The 25,545-nt window shown below is 47.2% G+C and overlaps 1 protein-coding gene across 1 annotated transcript; it reads right to left on the bottom strand.

Moving 5' to 3' along the window:
* Positions 1 to 25,545, bottom strand: CFAP77 (cilia and flagella associated protein 77). Its single transcript, XM_009287025.1, has 7 exons — positions 25,540 to 25,545; positions 25,254 to 25,395; positions 24,458 to 24,686; positions 11,586 to 11,688; positions 11,109 to 11,114; positions 9,891 to 9,986; positions 1 to 69 (listed from the first exon to the last, which is right to left on the bottom strand). The coding sequence occupies exons 1-7, from the start codon at positions 25,543 to 25,545 to the stop codon at positions 1 to 3; spliced, it is 651 nt and encodes a 216-aa protein (XP_009285300.1).

Here is a 25,545-nt window from a genome sequence, read left to right as displayed (position 1 = left end):
TCAATGGGAGGCACTGAATGCCTTTTTACGAGTGTCGCGGTCTGGAAAAGTACTGAGATGAGGCCCAACCTATGAAGAAAGAAGCAGACAGACGATTGGTTACAGCGAGCAGCTGGCCAAAGAAAATAGGTTGTAGTACGAAGAGGGCAGACCCTGCAGATTAGCGCAAGGGTTCTTTGCTTGTTTGGGAGACGTTGCTCCAGCTGAAGTTAAACACTTAACCTGTCTAAAATGAGGACTAGTTTTCTGGTTGACTTCAGGAGATTCTTATTCTGCTCTAGTAACAAGATCCTGTAACCTCACTATGGTGTGTTGGTTGTCTGACACTTTCAAATGCGGGCATGCCTTAAGATGGATTCTGAAATAAATATGCCTTGTTTTCCACAACACAGGACTTGCTTGTGTGCTTCACTGAGGGGGCCAGGATGGGCTCGGAGCTCCCAGGGAAGCCCCGGTCGGGGTCAGGGACTCCTGCATGCCCTGCCTGACAAACACAAGAGCATCCTTTCCCCAGGAATCACCTTTGAGGCGGGGAGGGGGTGAACAGATGCCCATGACAAATAAACAAAGGGGAAGTCACCCAGGGGAGAAAGGTCCCAGGGCCCTTTGGGGTGAGTGGTGGGGTTTACACACAGCTGCACGTGGCAAACCCATACAGTAGACGCAGAGTTACTGAGGTGTGCGAATGTCTTCATGTACGGAATGGGTTTACCATGGGGGGCCACGGGCTTTACCTGCCCCGACACAATTCCTTGTGCCATATATCTGCCTTGTGTAGATGTGCTGAGCTGCCTCCCTCCCGCTTCCCCCACCCTGCTCTGGCTGGATGTCAGGTTTTGCATATGTAAAAAAACACAGCAGACTTTTCCCTGAAAAGCTTGCTAGTGATCTCATTAATCAAGACAAACAAAGCTTATTTAGCTATTCCCTCTCTGGAGGAAGGCGTTCAGGTACTTGAATATGCATTTGAGTGCCTAACTTCAGACGGTTGTTTCTGAATGTTTTTGCTTTCTCACAAGTAGCAGTGGTGACATAACCCCCCTCCGGGAGGGAAAGGTGGGGGAGGCAGAACCAAGGGCTGCTAAAGTAGGTGGGCAGCCCCTGGGAGCTGGCAGGAACAATCGCCAGCCGGGCCAACTCCAACCTCCCATTAATGGTGCAGGAGTTTTTCCCTCAGAGCTGGGACTGTTAGAAAAATCCAGTGCCTGCAGACAAGGACAGCTGAGCTGCTTCTCTTGAATGTGCCTCTGCCTTCCCCCTCGTGCTCCCTGCCCACCAGCGCTGGGAACCGGGCAGGGGGAAATTTCTGCCTGGGATTGGGTTGAAGCTACAGGGGAGGAAACAGCAGTTTATTCACTCCAGTCTTGGTACAAAGCTCCCAGGTGAGAAATGTCACACTGAGCCACAACTGGCAGTAATTAAAATTAGCAGAGCCCTTGACAAAGTTGTGAGGGATGCCAGCTTCTGCCCTCAGCATGAGTAAGTGGGAAGCACCAGGTGTAGGACAGGGGACAAGTGCTATTTTAAAAAATGAGAAACCCCCTCATAATGAGGGACAGTTGAGAAGTATGGATTAGTCCCAGGCCAGTAATTAGAGTCAAGATAAGGGTGTCCTTGGGTCAAAGGTCTTATTATGACAGAGACTGGTGTTGAGAAGTCAGTGCCAGTGATGAATCCTCATCTCTGATTCTTCTAATTCATATTTTAAATGATGAACCCAAAGGTACTTCCTCTAGAGACAGCTGATGATCTTTACCATTACTCTGATGTGGTTACGGGCTGTTATGCCAGGATTTTGTCCGAGTCATGGATTTGGAGCATCGGCTGTAGCAGGACAGGAATACGGTTTGTAGGCACAAGCTTGGTGGTTTTCCTTGCAGGATGATGGAGCTGCAACGGTTGTCAGCTGCTGATTAGAAGCAGTGTTTTGCTGTTGTTCGCTGCATTTGTTATTGACAAATTAAAACCTGCAGGACACTTGCAGCCGGGACGTTGTAATGTCAGTGCTTGCTTTAAAGAATGAGGGGCAATAAAAAAAACCCTTATCACTCCTAAAACTTAAATATGTATTTGGGGGTTATTTTCATTTGGGTTTCTCAGTTATGATAATGTTTGAAATTGAAGGACTGTAAATGATCGCTTGTCAAGCATTAGTACAACCACATGCATGTTGCAAGCAGAAGCAGGTCTGTTAATGGAGGACTAATAAATCACATGAGATGCGGAAAGGCTAAGCTGGTACAGGGAAGGCAGAGCTCCCCTCATGACAGCAGAGCACATACCCCAGAGACTGGGATTTCGTGGGTCCTGTTGGTGTTGGGCTTGTTGACACTGAGGTGGGTGCTGGGGTGTGTGTGCCATAGCTGCTGGGCACTGTGAGCACCCTTGGGTGGTCAGTTAAAATTAGCTTCTGGGGGGGAGAGGTAAAGAAGAGTCGCACTGGGAGGGGGGGAAGTTTTAATTGACGTAGTTGGATTAAATGGTTTGTGCTGACTTGTGGGAGGTGTTGAGAATGAACTCATGAAAAGGGCCGAAGCAAGTATTAAGCAGCACCAGGCTCTCCTCCTGCCCTGGAAGGACCCATGCCCGGCTGCAGGGAGATGTGGCTGTACCTGCTCCTCTCCCAGCACCTGCCTGGCTCTGCCCGCCTGCTCAAAGGCAGCTTCCCAGCCTTGTATGATTTTTCACTTTAACAACAAAGCTGCCTCTAGACTCAGCCTAGTTTCTCCATCATCCATTTGATCGAATCCTTTTAGCGGGTGACAAAACACTTTCTTGAGCTCTCTTTACAGGAAACCAATCTCTATTCCTTTTTCAAAACCTCCCTCATTTACAGGACTCTAACAAATCCTGGGCCTTTTAAGTCCTCTCCTGTTTTGTTTTTTCCCCCCAAAACAACAGTGCCATGTTTGTAGATTTTTTTTCAGGGCAAAGGAGGGAATAAAATAGACAATACGGAGAGGGGTAGGGTGTACACACTGACGCACGCCACGCCGAGCATCCCCGTACAGACAAAAAACCACGCGTGCGCGCGCACATCGAGATGCAAATGATATCCGTGAAGCTATCACTTGTAAAGCTTGACAGAAAATAATGAGAAACACTAAATCTTTTATAAGGTCAACACTCAAGCAGCTGTCAAACAAGAAAAGAATTTAGCGAAAGATCCGCAAAAACTTCCATTGCCTCATTAAATCCAACAGGGCCGGGGCCCGGCGTGGTGAGGAGGCACCGGGGCGCCTCCGTTTTGTGTCAGTAATTTGCGGCGGAGGAAGAGGGAAGACGAAACAGCCAGCGCCGAAGGGGCCTTGGGGGAGGCTGGGGAATCGTTAGTGCGCCAGGAGCGGCCTCGGCTCCTAATTGGAAGCATTGGGCATTATCAACGGAGGATTTGCCTCGGCTCCCTGACAGCTCTCTAGGCCTGGAATGATAGCCCACTTGTCAGTGTAAAAGACCATTAAAAACAAACCATTTTGATTTAATTGGAGGCGGTGCGCTGGGGGCCCAGGTGAGGTGCTTCATCAGCCGATGTTGGCTGCTGATGCCTTTTTCCCCCTGTATTGATGGCTTTTTTTTTTCTCCCCTCCCTTTCAAAAACTGTCTAGGAAAGAGAAAGAGGTGCTGAAAGATCCTTCACAGCTGCATTGAGAGCGGCTTTCAATAGGGTTGTCAACAAACGCCATGACAAGTTAGGGAGAGGCAGGTATTTTTAAAACAGACGTTATTCTGTCCAAGATGAGCTGCGCTCAGAGGTGCGCGTTGGATTATTAGGGTTACAAATACTGTGGCTTTTCCTGGCAGTAGCGCACTTAACCGGTTTAATGAATGGGGTTGATTTTTCTCTCCCCACCTTTCTAATTCCAAGAACGTAGGGAAATGCAGGGTGAGGGAGTCTGGGCTAAATGATCCTTATTTGCTTCAGACCCAGGAAGGTTTCAAAAAGTGCTCAGCAATTTTTGGCTGCTGTATTTAATGCCCCATGGAGATTTGGGATTTTTTTTTTTGCTTCCTGAAAATAAGGGCCGCAGATGTTTGCTGGAGTTCACTGGTCACTTGGTCTGGGCAATAGTGTGAGTAAAGGAGAATTAACCCGTTGGAGCTGTAACCCAGCCTGTGTCGCCCTTGGCAGATGTCCTGGGGTCAGACCAGAACTGGCAGCTTTTGCACTGACCTCAAGTGTTTCTGAGATTTGAATCCTGACCCTTTTCATGCCAGGCAAGAGTTTTACTTCAAACTAAGTTGTCTGTTGGCAAATAGCATCTCTGCAGAAGGCAGAATAGGTCTGTGAATGAAACCCCAAGTCCGTTTAAAAAGCACGTCTGTGGATTTGTGTACGAAATGGTAGGTAGCACCGAAAGCAGTGGTAGGTGCTCACCTGTAACCCAACACAGCGTGTGTGGTTTTACTCTACTGCAAGCCATGAGGCTGCAAGCATCCCAAATTTGTTCCTTCATGGGTGAATATCTCCATAACAGCAATGGGCATTGGTTGCCAACAGTTGCTTGTGCTGCCTTTGGACACCAGGGCTTGGATGCAGGTGGAGCCTGCCCTGGAGATGGTCCAGGCTGTAAGGCTGCACAGGGAGGGGTGGTGTTTTCTTGTGTCAATTAGGAGAGCAATGAAAATGGCAGAGGAATGATGGGTTACCACCTCTCTGAGGGAGACATGAGGAAGGGCTGAGCATGGCGGAGGGCAGCGTTAAGGTGTGACGGAGAGGTTGCGTGTCCAGGGCATGTGCAAAGGGATACTGGGAAAGGCTGGACCATGAAAATGCTTTGCTGTGATTTGAGCAATTGCATTGCTGGAAGCTTCAGCTGTTAGGCAAAACAAGAAAACCTGCAGAATCTGCAAGAAAATGTAGTGATGGTGACTGGGGCCCAGAGCCTGCATTTAATCACAGAATGGCTGCGGTGCGGGAGGTGACATCTCTGCTGTGGTCCCAGTGGAGATGTGCAGGGATCGTGCTCAGGGTAGCTGGGTCTCTGCTGCCCACTTGGAACCCTGCAGGACGTTGTATTTTCTTTTTGCATTGTGCCTGTTGTAGGCTGGTCAGTACCGATGGCCACTGATTGTCACTGCTGGGCTGGGACCTACCAAGTTGTGGTGGCCATTGAACAGCCATCAGGTGACACTGATTTTTTTTTTTGGTCAGCCAAAAATCCCAGCTGAAGGGAGGTTTGATCTGGTACCACGGTGACAGAAAGCTCTTGAACTCATTGCTTTATTCTTTAAGCACTATTTAGGCCCCAGGAGACAAGTTTTATAACACTCCAGCTCCATGAAGTTTTGCTGCCCTCAAACCTGGGAGGATAAATGCTGTATCTGAAAAGCCAGCCCACCATGCGCTGCATGTATCAAACCTAGGTTATTTAAGCAGAATCTATGGCTTTTCTGAGGAAACAACGGTTGCAAGATTACATGAGCTGTGCTTGTCAGTTCAGCTCTTTAGACAAAAATAGAGGTAAGGCATTAAAAAAAAATGTGGAACATTTTTGTGTGTATGTGTTAAACCTCAACTGTTAATTCTGATGAAGGATCAGGCTGTGAGCAGATATCGGATCCCTGGTGAGAATCAAATTCTGGAGCCCAGAATTTTGCTGCAAAGTTTATACAGTGGGGATTCCTCTAATTACTTTCAGTGGAAATTTACCTGACAGAGCTTTCCCAGGTAATGCAAGGCATACGCAGGAGAGCCGCTCAGCCGTTGACAGAGCCTTTGATTTTGTGCCAGGTTGCAAATTAAGTCTTTTGCCAAGGTACCCGAACACTTGCTCGTCAATTGCTTATCGCTTATTCATATCGCGCATTGAGCACAGCTCGTTTCATCTGCTCGGGAAGGCAGTGCATGTTGACAAAAGTGTTGTCCAAAGTTGCTGCATTTTCTTTCCTCCCCCTGTTTGGTCAAGTAAACAAGACTATTCTTCCTGCAAAGCCACCTTGAATGTCTGTGCAAGTTGGAATTCTCTAATGAGCAAAGGAAAAACCCTGGTGTGTGTCAGTGACACGCGGTGCACGGAGCTATTTTGACACACGGGTGAATTCTGCTGCATGAGGTGTCGCTACCAGAGTCCTTCTGGATTGACTTGACAGAGCCCTGGAAATCTATTGTGGAGTGGCCAGCGTTGACTTTATTGGTTTGTATTGTGACTACCAAATATTCAGATGGAGGTAGCTGGAGCCTCACCCAGGGCTGGCACAGGCAGGGCTGTGGGGATGCTGTATTTCAGCAGCAACATCCTTTCCAGAGTTTGGTTGACACCAGGGATGTCATTCTGCCTGGGCCAGCATGATGCTAGCGATGAGTGACACAGGGACAGGACACATCTCATGAGCATGGGGGCAGGAGTATTTACTTATGTCCATGCTGGGTGTCTGAGGTACAGTCCCCAGGGAATGTCTACATCTACGAAGAAATGAAGTCTTGGTGTATAGTCCCAGCCACGTTGGCAAAACCTGAGCCCAGGAATCATGTCACTGTAGGCAGAGCAAGGCAGAGGCTCTTTGCCTTGGGGGGTAACTGAGGAAGAGGAGGGCAGTAGAAGCATCTTGCTGAGGTGAGTAAGGAGTTAACTTCTGTTTGGTTTTGTAAACAAAAAAACAAAAAAACCCCCCTCCAATTCAGCAACTTTCCCTAATGAACTGCCTGCTCCCTGCGACCTGTTTGTCTCAGCGAGCTGGAGGGCCCAGGAGACCACATGCCAGGTCGGTCCTCCAGAGCGAGACGTGGAGCAGGAGCAATGACCCGGTGTGGGAGAGCCTGTAAATCACCCGGTTAGCTTAATAGCGTGGGCCATTATTCTAAAGCAGTGGGGCTGAAACCTAAATCCAAATGAAAATACAGTCAATTTGTCTATACTTTACTGACTGGATGACTATGTAATGTCATGCAGCCTTGGCAATGTAGGGAGCAAGCAGAGGCAATTAGTGGGGAGGGCAAAGCTCCTTTGTTTTCTTCTCTTCCACTTCCTCCGCAAGCTCTAAGCATGGTGCCAGGGGATAGTCTTGCAGGGACTGAACAGAAAGTCCAGTTTAAGAGCCAGTAGTGACATCCACAACCAGTTTCTGCAGCTCTCTGTAAGGGGTCAGGGTGGAAATAGAAAAATCCTCCTTGTTGATTTTTTTATGGGTCTAAAGGAACAAAAATCTCATCTTCCTGCCGCCCCCTGCTTTGGGTTACAACTATCTCAGTAGCAGGGTGCTCTGCATTGCTCCCCCCAGGCCCAGAGCAGGCCAGACTGAAAGGCATCATGCAGGTGACAGGCAGCAACTGAGCAACGAGAAGGATGAGTGGCTTGAGGACATGTTGCCACCCTTGCACCAGCCTCAGGTCACATGGAAAGATAGTCCAAAGCACGGCTGTGGTCAGGGCAATGGAGTCTCCGTATGTTCTTGCCCAGAGTTTGAAGTTGTTCCCAGGTCACGAGCATCTTCTGTAATGGCCAGAGCAGCACAATGTCACTGAAAGCTGGTAGGAAATAATATGCAGATGGGAGTCTGCTAACAAGCCTTCTGTAAAATGATATTTTTGTGGTTGCTTTTCCAGCTCGCACAGTAGGATGGGGGTGTTATATGGATTAAAGACAGTGTTTTGGTAAACTGCCTACAGTGGTCAGTGCTAATGGCTGTCTTCCCCAGGTGATCAAGTCTTAAAAAAGCTGTAAGGTTATCCATCACCATGGAAGAGTCTGAGAAAGAGATTTCATGAGGACAGAAACACTGCAAGAACAAGCTCCCTCACCTCTTTGGAGCACTGCTCTGTTGTCACCTTTGGAGGGCTTGATAAGAGTGATTCCTAGAGTCCCTGGGTTTGATTGAAGGGTTAGGGCAGTTTGCCTTTCAAGGCCATTCCACCACCACCTATGTAGAACCCAACTTTACAGAGATGGTTAAAGCGCAGTTTGGAGGCTACCAAGTGTCTTTGGGAACCATCAACTTTCTCTGGGTTGTACTGCTTTTAACTGGGTAAATGTTTATGGATGTTCAAGAGAACTTATTTTTTTGTGGAAGAAACCATGCACTAAAACTCAACTGAGCAATGACTTTCCTGATCCAAGTTCTAACATGGGCTGTGCCTGTTAGATCTGCAGCTGGGGCCAGGCAAACCTTCCAGGTTAATGTAATGAGGAAGGAGGAGTATAGAAAATCTGCAGAGGCTCTGCAAAATGAGCTGTCCCTCCTCCCCTGGATGCTGCTCCTGGGAAGGAAGGGAAGAGGAGAAGGAGAAAGGCAGAGAGAAGAAAAGACTCGGAGGTTTGAGAGCTGTGGCTGGGGGGAAGGAACACAACCACAGTCATGGATGAAACAAAAGGGAAAGCATGAAGAAAAACACAGGCTGAAAAATGAATAGTGATGGAAAGGTCTGGGGTGAGAGGAGCTCTAAAGAGGAGGCTTGCCCCAGTATCTCGTGTGACTTACACAATCTGTTTAACAGCGATCGGTCATGTTCTTTCCCTGACACTAGCCGCAGCAGCAGCTCTGTGCTGACAGGCAGCGAGGATAAATGATTACTGACATATGCTAATCGGACAGTCTTAGACAGGATGTAAGAGGAATACATCAAGGTGGTGCAAAACACATTTCTTGGTCGAAACTCTCCAACTTGTACAAGTAAATTAGCTTCAGGAAGCCACAAGGCTTCTTCGTTGTTTTAAACTGCGGTTAAAAATCAACAGCATGGCAAAAAAAAAACCCCTCCATCAGAACAAGGGCTGGGGCAGAGGGCTGAGAGGCTCTTTGCAGTGGTATCATCAATGCTGATTACTGACATATGCTAATCGGACAGTCTTAGACAGGATGTAAGAGGAATACATCAAGGTGGTGCAAAACACATTTCTTGGTCGAAACTCTCCAACTTGTACAAGTAAATTAGCTTCAGGAAGCCACAAGGCTTCTTCGTTGTTTTAAACTGCGGTTAAAAATCAACAGCATGGCAAAAAAAAACCCCTCCATCAGAACAAGGGCTGGGGCAGAGGGCTGAGAGGCTCTTTGCAGTGGTATCCATCAATGCTGGATATGATTTTGGCCATGTAAACTCCCTGCAGGGTTTCAGTGCTTTCAGACTTTCTGGTGTCTCCTTTCCATTCCCCTTGCCCAGCTCTTTTTCCCTTCATTCCTAAAATGCCCCCTAGCTCTTCACTTGAAGTTTCCCTGTAATTTACACCACAAACAAAGCTAACGGAATTCAAACAAATACCCCAGAGCACAGCAGGATGAGCAGATGAATTCAGGGAGATGTTTAGATCCCATTGCTAGAACAAGAAATCTTCACCTTGGCTCTTATTTGGATCAATTAAAGGAAGTGTCACGCACGTCTGTAACCTGGCTAGACCCTTTGCTCAGTCTCAAGGTGAATATTGTCAATCAGGTAGTTTAGAGAGGTATCAAGAGAGCAGGCTTTCTGGAAATCTCTAGTTCTTGGGGTAAAAATACTTCTTGAAACATCTGGTGTGGTTTGAATTAGTTACGGTGAGACTTGATGAAACAGCAGGCTACCAAAATGCAGGTCTGACGGCCTTGCTCGTGTAGGGCAGTTGTGGGAATACCAGCAGAGAGCAAAGGCCACCCCAGTACTAACAGGGAGGTACAAAAAGATGCTTCTCATTTGATGAAGCTCATGAAAGTGCACACAAGTTAGAAAGTAAGTCATTAAGCCCTTATCTGGGCAGCTGCTGCCTTTCTTCCAGGGCTTATGGCTGCAAAAAGCATCTCACCCTGAAGTCCAAAAGGGGCTGATGATGGAACACATCCAGCATGGGAGCATTTTAGGGTCTGGGTCTCAGGGACCTCTGAGGTAAGAGCCTTGTGCCTACCTTCATTGTGTGCTAAGGGTGTTATCAGGGCATGTGGGCAAGGTTAGAAGGTGTCCCTGAGTTCAGTCAAGTGCTCCGTACCTTCTCCAAGCGGGGCAGGTGCCAGAAGGACTCCTCCTTTGCGGGTACTGGCTGCTTTCGCAGAAACGTGGTGTGAGTTTCACACACTTTGTCTTTCTGTAACCAAAGGTAAACAAGAAAGGGCTGAAATGACTGCATAGCTATATACATCAGGTTGGTGTCACGCAATGTAATGACACTGGGATGAACTAGACTAAAAGTCACTTTGGACTGATGATCAGAAGTGCCTGATCTGGGTAGTTTTTCATGTCCGTGTAGCTAATACTGATATCTAAAACATACTGATGAGGAAAACATGAGCAGCTGCCAGCTCTGTGTCTGCTTTATACGGCATCCCAGTGAGATGACCGCTGCCTGCAGGAAGCCCTGTGCTCTGAGCTAGAGCAATGGCTCATCACTAGCTGGGAAAGTCACTTCCACCACCCCCACCATGGGGGGGTTTCCTGGCTGTCTGGTGTGCGTTGCTCTCCTGATTAATTGCAGCTTGCAGTGCTTGATAGTCCCAGCACAAGCCAGTGCAGGTACCTGGTGAATGTTTTGGCTGCTGTGTGAAACCCAGGGGACTCTGTCTGCTCTGTGGTCTAGGATGTAGGTTTGTGTTGCTTATCTCAGTAATTGGTGGCTGCAGGCTTCGGAAACTTGATGGAGGGAACTTAGTGATTAAAAACATCAGTCATTAATAGATAAGGTAGGGATGCACTTTCCAACATCCTAGGCTTGTGTATTCATAAAGTAGCTGCTAATTAAGAACACTGTATTCTTGCACTTCAACTATAAAGCATAGTTTGTGATGGCAGTAAGCCCATTGAAATTGGTCATTACCATATTAGCTTGACTCTTCTTTGAGCCATTAACTAATAAAACAGTCATTGGCTGCTTTTAAATGTTATTACAACACTGGTATGTTTAACAGCGCAGTGTTGCACTCTAACAACTGCTGTGGGTGCTGGCATCGACCACACTGTGCCAGGATCAGGGCTGGTGATGGTCTTTTGAACACTTGTTGGCTGCTCCATTGTTTTGTCCACTGTCACAGGTAACCTGAGCAGAGCTGATGCCGTCCAAAGGACGGTCTGCAGGGCTCCTGGCATGAGGGTGGCATAAATACCAAAGATAATTTGAAACCTAATAGTTACAGCAGGGCCTTTCAGTATCATGGTGATGCAAAGAGAACCAGAGCCTCCATTTTAATTGATAACAGGAGTTTAGCTGGGCGACCTGTGACTAGAGGCATATTGATGCAGACAGATGCTTAATGATGGCTAGAAAGGTATCTCTGTGGGACAGGCACCCAAGCCTTTTGAAAGGCCTTGGCCAAAGCACCCTGAAGAGTTTGCTCGGCTCCTGCATATATGTTCAGATGCAGAAATACTTAACGCCCCCGCCCCCCAACCTTCCCTTTTGTCTCAGAGCATTTTCAGGCACACACATTGTGATTTGCACATCTGGTGTTCGCTCCCACAGCATCACCCCACAGGACATGCTCTGGCTGGAGCCAGGCTCATCTTGGCTGGGAAGCAGCTGATCTTTGTTAGGCTTCACCAGCCTTCCAGTAGTCAGGGAGGATGGTTTCCCAGCTGAGAGCCCTCCCCATGGCTGGGAGAAGTCCATCCATTGTGGGGTAGGACAGTGGGGGGTTATGCCCGGTAGCAGTGCTGTGCACTGCCAGGGAAAGCACTGCTGGAGTATTATGACCTTTTTCTTTTCTATTCGCTGGGCTGCTGTCAGTGCTCTCTGCTGCTCCATCCACAGATCCTTGTATTTGTGTTGGAGGAGGTCAAAAAGGGGAGTGCAAGGCCTGGAAAACATTGAAAAGACAACAATATAATCTCCAGGGTTAATGACTCTCTTTACCTCCCCATGCTGAATGCCCATCTTCGCTCCTGGAAAGCGTGACTGGTGAGAACATGAATAAACCCTTGCACTAGGAGAGGTTTTTCCTTCCTCCAGAGAGACTCAAACCCACATTCATTTGCAGTTAATACACCACAGCCTGCACGTGCTTCAGATAACCTGCAGCAGGATTGTGCTAGGGCATTCCTCAGAATGGGCACAACTTATACCTCTGCACGTAGGGCCCATACCACCACCTCTGTCCAAGCCCCGGTGTGCTGGAAGGACTGTGGAGCATCACAGACTGCAGCTCAACCTTGGGCCCTGCTATGGCTCCAGAAGAGTGTTTCCCAGCTGGTCCCCAATGGGGGGTAATGAAAGCACTGAGCGGGGCAATGTCCAGAAGCAGAGAGCTGGGCCTTTGCATTGCCACCCTGGAGCTCAGAGGAGCAGCTCTGGCTCTCACCAGCTGAAGATAGACCAGCTGGGTCCCCTCCAGACTGACACAGCCATGGCAGCTGCCTGGGAAGAACCACTGGGTGCAAAGTGTGTTTTGGTAAAAGAACATTGCTTTTGCTATTAAAATATCACTACCGTGGTATACCAAAAAGCTGCAAACAGATGCAATGATGGATTGGGTGAGAGGAGTAAGTGCTGTCCTAAGCAACCTGAATAGGGATAAAAATGGACTCAATGCAGATGGTCAGGTGTCTGCAGCAGAAAGGGGAGCTGAACTGCTGAGCCTTGGTCTAGTGCCTCAGCTGCACAGACTAGATGTATTTGCCCCTTGAAACAGGTACCAGGGAGCATCCTGGCCAGGAGGGGACAGCAGCAGAGAGGAGCTGCAGATGACCATGATTCTAGAAAAATATTAAAAATAAAAGGCAGTTTCTTGTTGGCCAGTGTCCTGTTCAGCTGCTCTGAGCCGGCATTAACCTGACCAGCTTGTGGCAGAGCTGCAGCCTGAAATCGTTGAGCCTTGCTCCTTGCAAGTAAGGATACTTTAACTTCATCAGCCACCATGGGAGGCAGAACTGGCAGCGGCAGCAGCAGGGTTCTTGCCTTGAGGACAGCGTATCACTTATTGCTGTGGTTGTGCTGCTATTCTTTTCCCCCAGAAGCAAACACTTGAAGGTGATGGAGGACCTCGAGCTTAAGTTTTATTGGTCCTTGTCCTTGCATACCTTGCTGGGGAGGGACTTTCCCCATCTCAGCAGCAACCTATGATGACAGTGTGGAGCCATCAGCCCTAGCTCTGCTCCCACCTGTAGCCCGCAGTGCCTTCAGCTGCAGCTCCCATAACAGAAAGGCAGGGCTTTCCCTGCCTGTCTGAACCAGCCACAAGACACTGGGGACTTGGGCTAACTGCCGGGCTGCTTCTGGGCCACCAGCTCCACCAGAAGGTGGTTTTCTGCAGAAAGAGCCTATGCACCACAGAGTGAGCTGGTGCTTTGTGACTTTTGGCAGGAGTGGGTCCAAAATTGGTAGCAGCCAGCTTTTAGCAGTCTGGAGAATCTTTGATGATCACGGAGGGCGCCAGCAGCGCATATGCAAATAGTAACTCTTCTGTTTCTTGTTCCTTCACCCCTGTGGTGACTTTTATTACTTAATTATTGCACACCACATGCTTCAAAACAGCCTAATCTATGGTCGTGTTTTCTAATGATACTAGATGTGCGATCCAGCAATATACATCCCAAGGGGGCATTCATATCAGAGGAGATATCCTTCTGCAGACCTCCTGTTTCATAGATCACATGCTGCAGGGCTTTTCAAGGCTTTGCTTACAAATCAGCTGTGCTGCTCCAGACTGTTATCTGGAGACACCCGGTGCCAAAGGGGACACTGACATTTACCCTTTGTCTTCCCCTCTTCTCCCTGCTCTTTCCCTTCCAGTTTGGCATTTCACACTGATCAGAGCTGGGCAAAATATTTACAAAGGAGAAAAGATGTGGCAAACCTGTGGTAGAGTGTCTGTTGTCCGGGTGGGTCTCCAGTCTTGTTGCGCAGTGTAAATTTTGGTAGTCCTGGCACAAGCACATGGTGAGCTTTGCACATGGGTTTGTTTCTTTGGCCTGTCCCTTTGCTCTCCAAGGCAGGAGCTTTCCTGGTGTGCAGGAATAGCAGGGAGGGACTCAGGAAAACATTGAGCCTTTGTGCGTAGTGTTTGATTATTGATTTTTTGTGGTAGCTGAATGTGTTTTCACATCTCTATGGAGGTGACTTTTACCATCTCCAGTGGACCAGCCAGTTGATGACTGATTAGTCCACAGCTGGCTTGTAAGTAAATGCTTGAAAGGACACATTTGGGTTGATGCTCTTCAGAGATCCTTCCCTGCTGTGTGATTAATCGCATTTAAGTCCTGATCCAGCAAAGTATAGAGTCATGCCTGGAATAATACACGCATGAACTGCCTCTTTGAAATCGGTGGGAATGACTCGTGTGCTTAGTTATACACGTAAGCTCTGGTGGGGCTGTAGGACGTGAGGCTTCGTCTGGCTTTTCCTGCCTCTTTTAAGAGAAATACTGAGAAAGTGGGGAAGAGCAGGGGATATCAGGTAACACGCTTCTTTGACTAAGGTTACTGGAGAAATTTCAGCAAGGCGGCTTTTTCTTTGTAGGTCAAATGCTGATCTCATTGGAGTGGATGGAGAATTTTGGCCCCGATATCGGTGCCGCTTGGCAGTGTGACAGTATTTCTCATTTGCAGCTAGCCTTTGGGAAAACATCCTCTTGCCTTAGTGTTACTTAAGGACAGGAATGAACGGCTTGTGTGTTCTGTTTCCTTTTGTCACCCTGCCCAGATGTCACTCCTCTGAACTGGGAGGATTTTGCTGTTATCTGCAGATGCTGTGGGGAGAGTGGAGGAAGCATCTGCTGAAAACACTGCGGATTAAACACCACCTCGTTCAGAGTAACTCAGATCTCCTTGTTTTGGCACAAGCACCCTGCCACAGAAAGGAAAGGCAAAGAAGTTCTGATAGGATGTAACAAATTATTTATAATTGTGGAAAAAAATAATTAGCTGCTTCCTTTTATAGTCAAATAGTTGGAGCCACTTCTAATGTTGACATTTCCTAAATATTTTAAAATTTATCTGTGCACATTTTCAAAACTATTATCCCTGAAACAGTTCCTGTCTCTTTAGTAGACTCTCTCTAATTTACTTTCAAGAGTCAGGGTACAGACCTATTTTCAACTGAAATGACAAGCGCCTGCTAGCTTGGTTATACAATGTGGTATGCTAGTCTGCCAGAAATCTCCTGGAAAAGAAGCTGCAGCCTCCTAATAGGTTATTTTACTGTGAAAACAATGTTAAGAAGTATAATAAAGTATTAACAATATTAAAATAAAACAGCGTAGGCCTTAAATGAGCTACAAACTAGTTAAATCTACTCTATTCAAGATGAGCCTTTAGTGCTTTGCAGCTGGTACCTCAGAGCTGGGGTTTATCTAAAATGAAGGCAGCAGGGACGTGCAAGAGAAATGGTAATTATAATTTGCAAACATTAGGCTGACACTTTTTGTGTATGTGTGTATAAATTCTGACAGCTGTGATTTGTGCCATGCCAAATAGTGCTCCAAAGAGCTGGGAAGGGCTCCTTTTCTGGCAGGCCGTCCTCAGAGCAGCAGCTCATTAAAACTTTGGAGAAGGAGAAGTTACCGAAAACAGGAAGGCATCAGAACCATCTGAGGGACTTTTGGTACACGCTTGTTGAAAGGTGTTTGAGAAGAGAGCCTTGGGTCTGACAAACTGGAATTTTAGTACGCCTCTCCGTTCACAGTGGGGCAAAATAATTGGTCATCAGTGACTACTAATTTGGTTTAGTAGCCAGAGGCGTTTTTTTTCTTCCCAGAAAATCAATGACAGTGCCGAGATCTGTTCAACGTGATTCAGCTCAAGACGGGTCCTCATTTAGCTCTTGATGCTTCTTCCACTGGAGACAGCTATTTTGTTAAAACGAAATTAAAATCTGTCTATAATACTCGGCTCAGGGAGCGGCACCCGTCAATGCCATGCTGCTCTTGAGGTTTCAAGGTTGTCAGTGTCCCCTCAAACTTATTTTCAAAGGTTTATATATCAACTGAAAAAAAGGTATTTGGCAAAAGTGGATACAAAGGACTTTGCTCAGGAAGGGGGTTTATACCAGCTTAAAAGGTAAAATCAATTTTGTTGGTAAGATGTGTTGTAAAAGGGTAAAAACTTGACTTGTGATTGCCTTTTTCTTGTATTATTCAAAAGCATAGGGGCTTGTAAATATTTCAGTGCAAATGTCAGCTCTTGGATTTTCTGGATAGCTCTCCAGCCAGTGCAGACGTGCCATGCAGTAAACTTCAGCGCTGGTCAGGACGGGCTCCGGCGGGGAGTGGAGAGAGGGAGCAGAGGACACGTGCACGGGCATCGACTCCCCGGTGGCTGTGCAGCTGCTTGGGCTGCACCGAAAACACTGCTCTAATTTCAATGGCAGAGTAGTGGCAGCAGGATCTGGCCCTGCATTGGGTGCTTATGCAACAGATAAACCATATAATTGAATTTTTTTTTACAGTTGTGATGTTAAAACTGTATTGCAACACCACTGCCTATCCTGAAACTTTAACCCTTTCATGAAAGGTTAATGAGGTTTCAGGGGGGTTTAGGCATAGAATCATTTACGCTGGAAAAGACCTTTAACCATCGAGTCCAACCAAGTCCTTGCTGGTGTCCTTCCATCTAAGATGATCTGCTTTTGCTGCACAGCCAGGATCTGTCTTTGGGGTCTTCAGTCCACGGGGGAGACAACCACAGGGGGCACCACCTTTGTATTCCTTTCTTGTGTACTTCATGATGGGAAGGATTTGTCCTGTGGTCGTAGTGTCCGTATAGAGATCTTCCCCTGGCTTGTGGCTGGGACAGCCAAACCAGCTCCCACCACCTCAGGTTGGTTTCTTATTGGGAACCAGTTTGGTCTCCAGCATCTCTGGAGTGTGGGGCTCCTCGGTGCAGCCAGCGCAGATTATCTTCAGCAAATAAAGCACAAGCTGGGGTCTGTAATTCTGCCTGGGGCCTTGGGGTACTGCCAATGTAGGCAGCAGTAAGGCATTAATGCTCAGGTCCCTCTGCCCTGAAAGGGGGCTGATAGCACAGGAAAACTCTGATTACAGCTCCCTTGTACTGTTATATTGTCTCCCTTCCTCCCTCGTTACTGATGGGCTGGAGCTAGCAATCTATCTACCATTAATTTGTCTCTGTGTAGCCCAGCAGGAATCTGGGGCATGATTACAGCTCTGGCCCTTGTGCGAGAGCCGGCATGGCCCCGGCATCCCCCTGCAAACTGCCTGGCTCTGCCTTGCTTAATTGTTCCCCTTTGGCCAGTGGACCTGTCTCTTCTAACAAGGGCAGTGAGGAGGGCCGAGGTAATTGAAGCACTTAGCCACACTCCCAAGCATTGCCTCCTGCAGCTAATTAGGAAAGAGGGCCGCTGGGCTCTTCGTTATTTCTTTTAATTGTTTGTGGATTTTGCATAACAGTGAATGGTAGAGGAGGGCTGTGCGGTTAGTGGTGAATTCTTGACTTTGAAATTTGTATAAAAGGTCACTTACAATTTGTTAACGCTTTCACAAGAGTGAATTCAATTAGCGGCTCCGGCAGTCCCCGCACACGTGTGCGGGTGTGTTTGTAAGGAGAGGGAGAGATGGCAAAACAAGCAGGGCGTGAATGTAAAGGCTCTTCATTTTCCTAAGAAGCTTGTGGACTATACGGTAAAGTTATAGGCCCCTTACAGCTTTATGGTCCTCTAAATAGGTCCTGGCAATAAACCCATGGAGAGGCCTGAAAGATCATTTTTAAATGATCTCCACTTGTCCTCACTTTCCATTAACCACTGAAGAAAATAACAAGAGAAAAATTGGTAGAAAACACTCAGGGACCAATTTTTTTTTTTGCAGTCTTTGGGCTGGCAAAACTCTCAGTTGAAATAGTGGGTCTTTCACCCGCGTGGCAGCTGCAGGATCTGTGCCATCAAAGCACTGATTACTCTGAATTTCTGAAGCTTCTTTACAATCCTTGTAATTTGGATGAGGAAATAACAATATAAATTATTTCACTGTGGGCAGCCAATGAGGCAGTGGCTTCTTCCAAGTGTCAGAGGATCTGTTATTTTGCTCAGAGGGCTCGTATGTATAGAACAGTAAAAAGAATAAAATCCATTGTAAACATGCACTTTAAAAGATTTATCAGGTGCTCGTAGCTGTACTTAGGAGTACACATGGTTACAAGAGCACCTATTTGCTTTACTATTCCCTCCCAGGCCCAGAGTGAGATGTATACTTGTAATGGTCCTAAATGCACACATGGAAACAGTGTCTTGCAGTGAAGGTACCAAGCCAGCTCTTGCCCATTAAATACCTAGCTTCATAAGCTGGAATTTGTGCATTAGCATGGATTTTTGGGTTGGAGATACCCTTTGGCTGACTTAATTGAAGATTATTTAGATTTGTCTTCAACACATTTGTCTACTGACTGGAAATCTGCTGTTATCCTCTGGGAAACTCAGGTGGGATGTGATTATGGGACAGAGCTATTCTGCCTGGAGGTCTCAATCCATGGCTGAGAGTGAACAGTGCTCAGTCTGCAGCCATCAACAAATGCAAAACATCCCGATGCGGGGGGAAAAAACCCCCACAACGCTGAGCAAAACAAATCAAAGAGCGAGGTCTTCCCCTTGACCTCCATCCCATGCTTGAATCTCTCTGGCTGGGTGGGAACATTACTTCGTTTGAAAGGAAAAGATGTCAATGAGGGCTGAAAAGCTTTGCTTTCACAAAAAGGATTCTGTGGTTATTTCCCCCTGACCCAGGTTTTCATTGCACAGACTGCAAAAGCAGAAGTTTGCAAGGGAAAAAGTCCACTTGTGGCGAGAAGTAGTTTTAGATGGTAAGAGTTTTGGTAGAAATTTTTCAGCCAGCTGTAATCAATGGGGATAAACCCATGGACAACAGCCAGTCTGTGTGAGAGAGTAAATTACTTTCCTATTCAGTGTTGGTAATAAAGGATCTAAATCTCTATTCTTTAGACCTTTTTTTTTCCCAGCTCTGTGGCTGATGTGCAGGACCTGAACCTTATGCCAAACCATGACTTGGCTGTTTATTTTCTCTTAATCTGGGAGCCTGAAGTAGTCAGAAACTGTTGCAACTGCAGTAAATAACTGCACTGAAGGAGAACCAGTATCTTCACGGTGCACTCAGGATTTTTTCTGAAGGGGTAACAGGTCTTTCTGCCCAACCAGATGCTGCAGCCACCCGGGCACAAGGCAGCACGATCCAGGTGGATGCGGCTGGGAGCTCTGCAGTAGCTAATGTACACACAGCAGTGTGAGCACATACTCAGCCTGGAATGTCTCCAGTAGAAGAAAATGATTCTCGAAATAGAAATTCTTATCTTAGCAATGTGAGAATGGTGGCAGAGACACAAAGTGCCTTTCGCTGTGGAACTCGATAGGATATGCAATTATCTGAACTGATGAGAGTCCTATATTTTTTAACTTGGTTGCATTTCTCTGGTGCCTTCAGCCTGACAGTAGTTCCAGTCACTGTGTTACATCTTTATAATTTGTTTTGTCAGGGCTCAGATTTTTTTCTAAAACTTTTGTTTGCCCCAATTTTTTGGATTTTTGTGGCTTTACACTCTATTTGTTTGGCTTGATCCAGTGATCATGGATCAGATGTGGACTTGCCTGTCCAGCTTTTGCTGGTGGGTTCTTTCCAGGAACACCCTCTGCTCTTCAGTATTGTTTCTTCGATATATCTTTGCAGCTGGTCTATAGTTAGATTAGCTTTTTTTTCGCCAGGACCATATATTAATGACCTGAAATGTTCTTTAAGTGTCTCAGAAATGAACCTACCAGTGCACACTCTGTGCCAAAGAGATGCTGGAAATATCTAAGCACCTTTTGGGCAGCTTTCTAAACTTTGTTCTGGCTGTGTGCAAACATCATGGACACTTTGGGTGGAAAGGCCACTTGTGAAACAGAAGCATGAGCATTGAAACCTCCCTTCTCGGGGAAGGTGAAAGCTAAGGACAGAGCAGTCAGTTAAGCCAGGAAGCTGCAGGGATAGCCAAGGTAACAGCTGAGCTGCTGAAGGCCTGTGAGACAATTGTCAACAGAGCATTAGGACAATTGCAAATGATACAAAGAAAAGAGGAGGTACTGGATAACTGATGCCCTTGGCCAATTGGAGAAGAGAGGTTGCAGTGACCAAATGCTTTGGAGTGGCGAGTTTGCTGCAGGAACATGGTTGAAAGCAGCTGCCAAAGGATTAAGACCAGTTTTAGAGAATGGGAGGTGGAATGTTAGGAGGAGATGAAGTTAGAAGGAAAATGGGATGTAAAATTCAGGGCAGGGACAGTTGAAGTGAAGGTAGACAGTAGGGGGGACCTGGCAGGAGACGTGGGGATGACAGAGTGCCAGGGAAATCCTGCCAGCACACCCAAGGTCAGCCCAACCTACAGGCCAACTGCCAAGTGGATGGCAGCATGTCGGAGGCAGGGTTATGGCCATGCAGGGTTTGAAGGAGGTACAGGTGTAGGATGGCAGGGACTGGCATGTCTGTGCGGTCCTTGTGGCCAGGGATATGTTCTGGGACATAGTATGCAGAATTAGGAAACTTGCGCTACTAAGAGGCAAATGAAAGCTTTTCTCTAAAAGCAGCCCTGGAAATGCTGGTCAGTGTGTGCATGCTGAGGATGCATTCTGCACTGCTAGTTCCTTGGGAGAAAACTTGTGCTTGGGGTACCAACTGTGTGCTGGTGTGTTTTGGCTTCAAACTCCTTGTGTGACCATATGCAAATCAATATAATCTAAAATCTAGCTGTAGACAGCATCCATATCTTTGTGCATACTTCAAGTTCCAAAAATGACTGTTTAATGTTTGCTAATTTCAGTGCACAGCGAACTTCAATCAGAAAAGGTCGTTAGGAGGATAAATGTGGGTCTGCACATCTATTGGGATTTCCAAATGCACCTTGTATACCAAGCTGTATTGACACCAGTGAAGATCCTGGCGGTCTTCACAGACTCTGTGTCTTTAGATCTCCAGTATGATCAAAACCCAGCCCACTCAGTGCCCTGCATCCTCCCTCTTGTAAAACAAGGTCATTACACAAAGGCTATCGGGGCTGAATACACCTGCTAGTAGCACTGTATTGTGGGATTATTTTAAATGAAAGGACCCAGGACTTGGGTCCAGGAGGACAGCAAACCTAATCCACACACATCTTACAGCTATGCAACGTGTCATGCACAGAGCACGTGGATGGGACGGGTTTAGCTCCTGGAGGGGAGGTATTGCCAGTGATGGGCATTTTCCTTGAAAGAAAACCTGTAGACCCGTTTGTGGTGGGGCTGAGGGCTGGGACATGGTTAAGGTGAGCGTGCGTGCACCGTAACATGGTTGTTACCCCAGTGCCTGCGCTCAGTGGACACGTGCTTTCTTGCAAATTGTGGCTTGCACAAGGCAACTCTTGTGGAGATCAGAAGCCGGAGCGTGAATTGGGGGAGCCAGACTGGAGGATGCCCCATGGGGGAGGCTGGGACCCCACCACATCCTCGTTACCGCTGACCTTGGCACGAGCACTGCCTGCTGATGGATCGGCTATGGAGCTGGACAAGACCCCGGGGAACCACTGTATTATCTATTATTGTCCCATCAGTGCCTCCCCTGACCCCTCCCAGCTCTGAATGCCACAGGCATCAGGGAGGGAATAAATCTCTGTCTGATACCGAGAGAGAGAAGGGAGTGAGAGCAGGAAAAAGGAGAGATGAAAAATGTCCTTTTTATGACTCTCACAACAAAGCTGGCCACATGATTCGTAGCAAACATTTCTCTGGGAAAAGGGAGGGAGTTAGTGGGGGGGAATCAGCGAAAAAGCAGAGCTGCTTCTCTCCCCTGGAAGATGCCCATGGGGAATTAATACAGGGGTATGGGTGACCTTTGAAGGTAAATATCCCAGGAAAGGAAAGAGGCCTCAAAGCTTCAGAAAGCTCACTCTAGTGTCTGGTGCTGCCTTGTGAAATGCTCTGTGCAGCACACGTCCACCATGAACGGAAAGTGGAAGCATAAGTGATCTGCTGTGCTAGAGGGAGCAGCAGGGCCAGGGTGTGATTAATAAGGCACTAATAGCAGCCACAGTGTTTGTGTTCATTTCTATTTGGGATGATCCAGGAGAGCTCATACTGGTGAGCCTGAGGAGAACTGACCTTGGTGTCTTTAGGAGACAGAAGCCTTTAGCAGCTCAGCCCAAGACCTGAGAAGGAGCTGGAGATATGTTGCTAGGGCTTGAGAAGCCCCCTGCATATTACCCACTGACAGCTGCAAGACCACAAACATGTTCCTGTGACAGCTGCTGAGTAGTTTGGGCTTATAGCCCCCTGTGCTGCTGTTCCCAGGGAGGCAGCCCAGCCCTGAGGCTGTGTGCTGGCACTAGCTGCAATTCCAGCTGCGCAGAAGAGCTGCAACGGGGCTGGGGGTGCAGACTGTGGGAGGGTTTGCACTGGTACTCTAGGGATTGTCCCGGAGCATTGCCATCATCAGATAGGGTGGCTGCAGCAACTTCCAGTGCGATGGGAAGGCACCTTTGCTCTCTGGCCGTCTCAGCCATACTGTCTGTGCTGTGCCTTGGGCTAGGGAATGACATGCAGGCTCTGTTCTTGTTGAAAAACTTCGCTGCACCCGAGATGTTTATCAAAGTGGACATTTCTAAAGGCAAGCAAGTGCTTGGCGTCATGGAAAAAGACTGTATGCCACTGTTCTCTTCTGCCCCCAGACAAGCATGTGTCTTAGTTGTGAGTGCCTTCCCAATTAGCAGCACTAAGAACGCAGTCATACAGGGCTTAGAGTCCAAAAGCAGAAGCAACTTAAATCCATTGACAACCAAGTCATTTTTAACAGGGCAGGTCTTGCTGAACCTGGTCATCTGTGACTAGGGACAGGCTTGGGCTGGGGAGTGCTCACCAAAGCTGGTATCTTTAACTTGCCAGTCATGGAAAAGTGTGTTAAATTCCCACTTTTACCGAAATGGCTGTAACAACTCCTTGGTAATCCCAGTAATTTGATTTTGTCTATAATGTGCTTTTAAAGTAAAGGGATAAACACAATCAGTCTGCATAAAAGGTAGGTATTAAGGAGCAGGCAAGTTGTACAATAATAACTTTAAATTAAAAGCCCTTTCCCACTACTTCTGCTGTTGGGGGGTCTGCAGATTTTCCTTAAAACTTTTGAAACGTGCCTAGACTTCTTGCAGGCAGCCATTTAACCTCCGTTTATGAAGAAATAAAGCAAAATTGATGTTGATTTTTGTCTACATTGGGGGATACTTTTGCAACATAAAAGCCCTTTTGCCTGCAATTTGCAGAGCAGCCCTGTCACATCGGTGAGGGCTGATACTGATAAAGATAAAGCTTTATAGCTGGGGCATTTGCAGCTAACAGCAAGCTAATGCTACATTTTCATTTTGATGCAATTAATGTTAATGTCTGCTACGAAAATTGTCATTAAATACCATTTTAAAATCCATTCAATTTGCATATGCAAAGCCCATTTACTATCATGTAAAATACACAGTGCTGTTCATCATGTCTTTTCTTCAGAATTTGTAGCTGTTATTTTTCTGGTAGTGATTATTATCCAGCTCTTAAAATGAAACCTAATGTCTGGTCCAGACCTGCACAGAGCAAGAAAACCCTCCATGCTCCAGCAGCAGCAGGGCTGCTTTGGAGCCCCTTTCGGAGGCTTTGAGCGCTTGTTTGTGTCGGACTTGCACTGGCTCTTCTGGACCGCTATTCCCTCCAGCCTCGCTCGTGCTCCCGTGGAGGACAGGCAGCAGAAGGAATTAGAAGTCAGTCTAAGCAAGGTTCTCCCCTGCAGACTCCCTATTGCACAATTCCCTGTGAGAAATCAGCACAGCAGGCAGTTGGGAGCTGGTACGTGTGGGGGACATTAAGTGGGTCACTGCTAAATGCTGTACCTCGTTGAACCTCAGGGCAGGGCTCACGTATGCTGGATGCTTTATAGAAATCTTTTGGAAGACACTGCGATGCAAAAGACCTAACTCGGTGTGAAGCCTTAAACATCCTGCTGCATTGCAAGGGATGAACAGGTAGGCTTATGCCCTTCTAGAGGGGTTGCTGGGGGAGCAGCAGGTACCAGCTCCCCTCCAGCCCTTGGGAGGGAGCCCAAGAAAGCAGAAGAGAGCAGTGAAAAGCTTCTTTGCCTCTATCCTGCTGTACTACCAGTTTCTGCCCAATGCAGGGAGTGAACTAACAAGTGGGAGAGAGTGGGATAAAGAACTTGAACTGATCCTTAACCGCACCAGAGAATTTCAACCAGTGCAAACAGGTAGAAATGCTCTGGCTCTGATTTTCTGACCCTAGGAAGCCATTTTTCTGGCTTATAACTCTTCATGTTCCTTTAAGTTAAAGGATTGGCATTGAGCATATTTTTAAGAGGCTCCAAGCCCTTAGTGCCAGAGGTGAAATGGAGATGTGTTGTGGCATGTAGATTAGGTTTAGGTAGTTGATTATCTGACACACAGGTGCAATCAGACATGGAAGTGATGCTGTGACTCAGTTGCAGCATGTCCAGGTTCAGGAGACTTCTCTTTTGGGGACTCTGCTAGCTGAGATGTGGGGGAGATGCAGATGTGAGGGTAGGAAGGGATAATCTTATTCTGAGAAGGGGCCCAAGCCTTCCCCCTTACCGTGCTGTGATGCCGTAAGTGAAGTCTGCAGGTACTTTAGGAGGACATCTCTTGAAGCGACTGTATTCATCATCTTTGCGCCGAATGTCCTTGGCCTTGTAGTACAAATTAAATTCATGGGCTGTGGTATAACCGGCCTTCAGAGCACCACGGTTCATGGTGATGAAGTCTCGGGGCATCTTCTGAACTAAAGCAGTCCTGGGCTTTACCGTGTTCCAGTGGCCTATGGCTGGAGATAGAAGGAAACACGAGAGGCAAAGAGAAAAAGATTAAGCATTTCAGGTAACTCCTATTTGGGAAGGCAGGCTGATGTCTGTGTACCATGCACAAGGGCCTTGCATGGCTTGCATGCATTTTGCCATGGTTTCACTGTGGAGTGAACTTTGTATCCTATCCCACAGCATTTCATATGGGGACATCTCCCATCTGAATTGGATGTCTTCTCACCCTCCACCCTGGCTTGCTCAGCAAGTCTGATTTCACAGGGGAATTGTCCCCGAGAGCACAAACTAGGAGCTCTCTCAAGTTATGAAAGTGGCCACATGTATCACCCTTTGCAGGTGCTGTACCCCTCTCTGCTTGGGCTCTGTGAGATCCTGTAAAATTTTCCAATATGATAGAGAAACTTTACTAGTCAGCAAGCAATTTGGGTGATATTAATGCAAGTGGGTGAATGTTGGAGTTCTTCACCTCCAGCTTGATGAGAAGTATTGAAGAGCACTGGGAAGGAGAGGAGAGTCCCTACTATAGCATTAGGATTTTGTTGCAGATCTACATTTTAGTGGTGTTGTCATACCTTCGGGGACTCCTCCATCTGTCCTGTGGGTGTACAGCCCATATGAAAAATCAAAGCCTGGCAGGGTGTAGCAGTTTCTCTGGGGCTTTCCCAGTTCTGCCTGCAGAAGAGTGAAGTTAAAGGAGAAGCGTAAAGACCTTTCCTGATAAGTTAAAGCCCCTGAAAATAAAAATTTGAAACAGAACACAGCCACAAGTAGCAGGAGTGGCTCTGGCTCCACTTGGCACGGGTTTGAATCCCACTGTTTGGACACAAGCAAGTGTGACAGTGCAAAAGGAGAACTCACAGCCAT

The sequence above is a fragment of the Aptenodytes forsteri genome, unplaced genomic scaffold, assembly GCF_000699145.1.
Source record: "Aptenodytes forsteri isolate BGI_AS27 unplaced genomic scaffold, ASM69914v1 Scaffold136, whole genome shotgun sequence".
Lineage (NCBI taxonomy): Eukaryota > Metazoa > Chordata > Aves > Sphenisciformes > Spheniscidae > Aptenodytes > Aptenodytes forsteri.
The sequence above is the reverse complement of the archived record's forward strand: the minus strand, read 5'-3'. Positions and strand labels throughout refer to the sequence as shown.

Bases quoted from the DNA above. Each gene is read 5' to 3' on its own strand.
- CFAP77 (XM_009287025.1), bottom strand. The intron at 11,689-24,457 runs GTAAGGGGGAAG...AATGTTTTCCAG, and splicing joins ACTTACGGCATCACAGCACG to GCCTTGCACTCCCCTTTTTG. The intron at 70-9,890 runs GTACGGAGCACT...CTTTCTTCATAG, and splicing joins ACCTGCCCCGCTTGGAGAAG to GTTGGGCCTCATCTCAGTAC.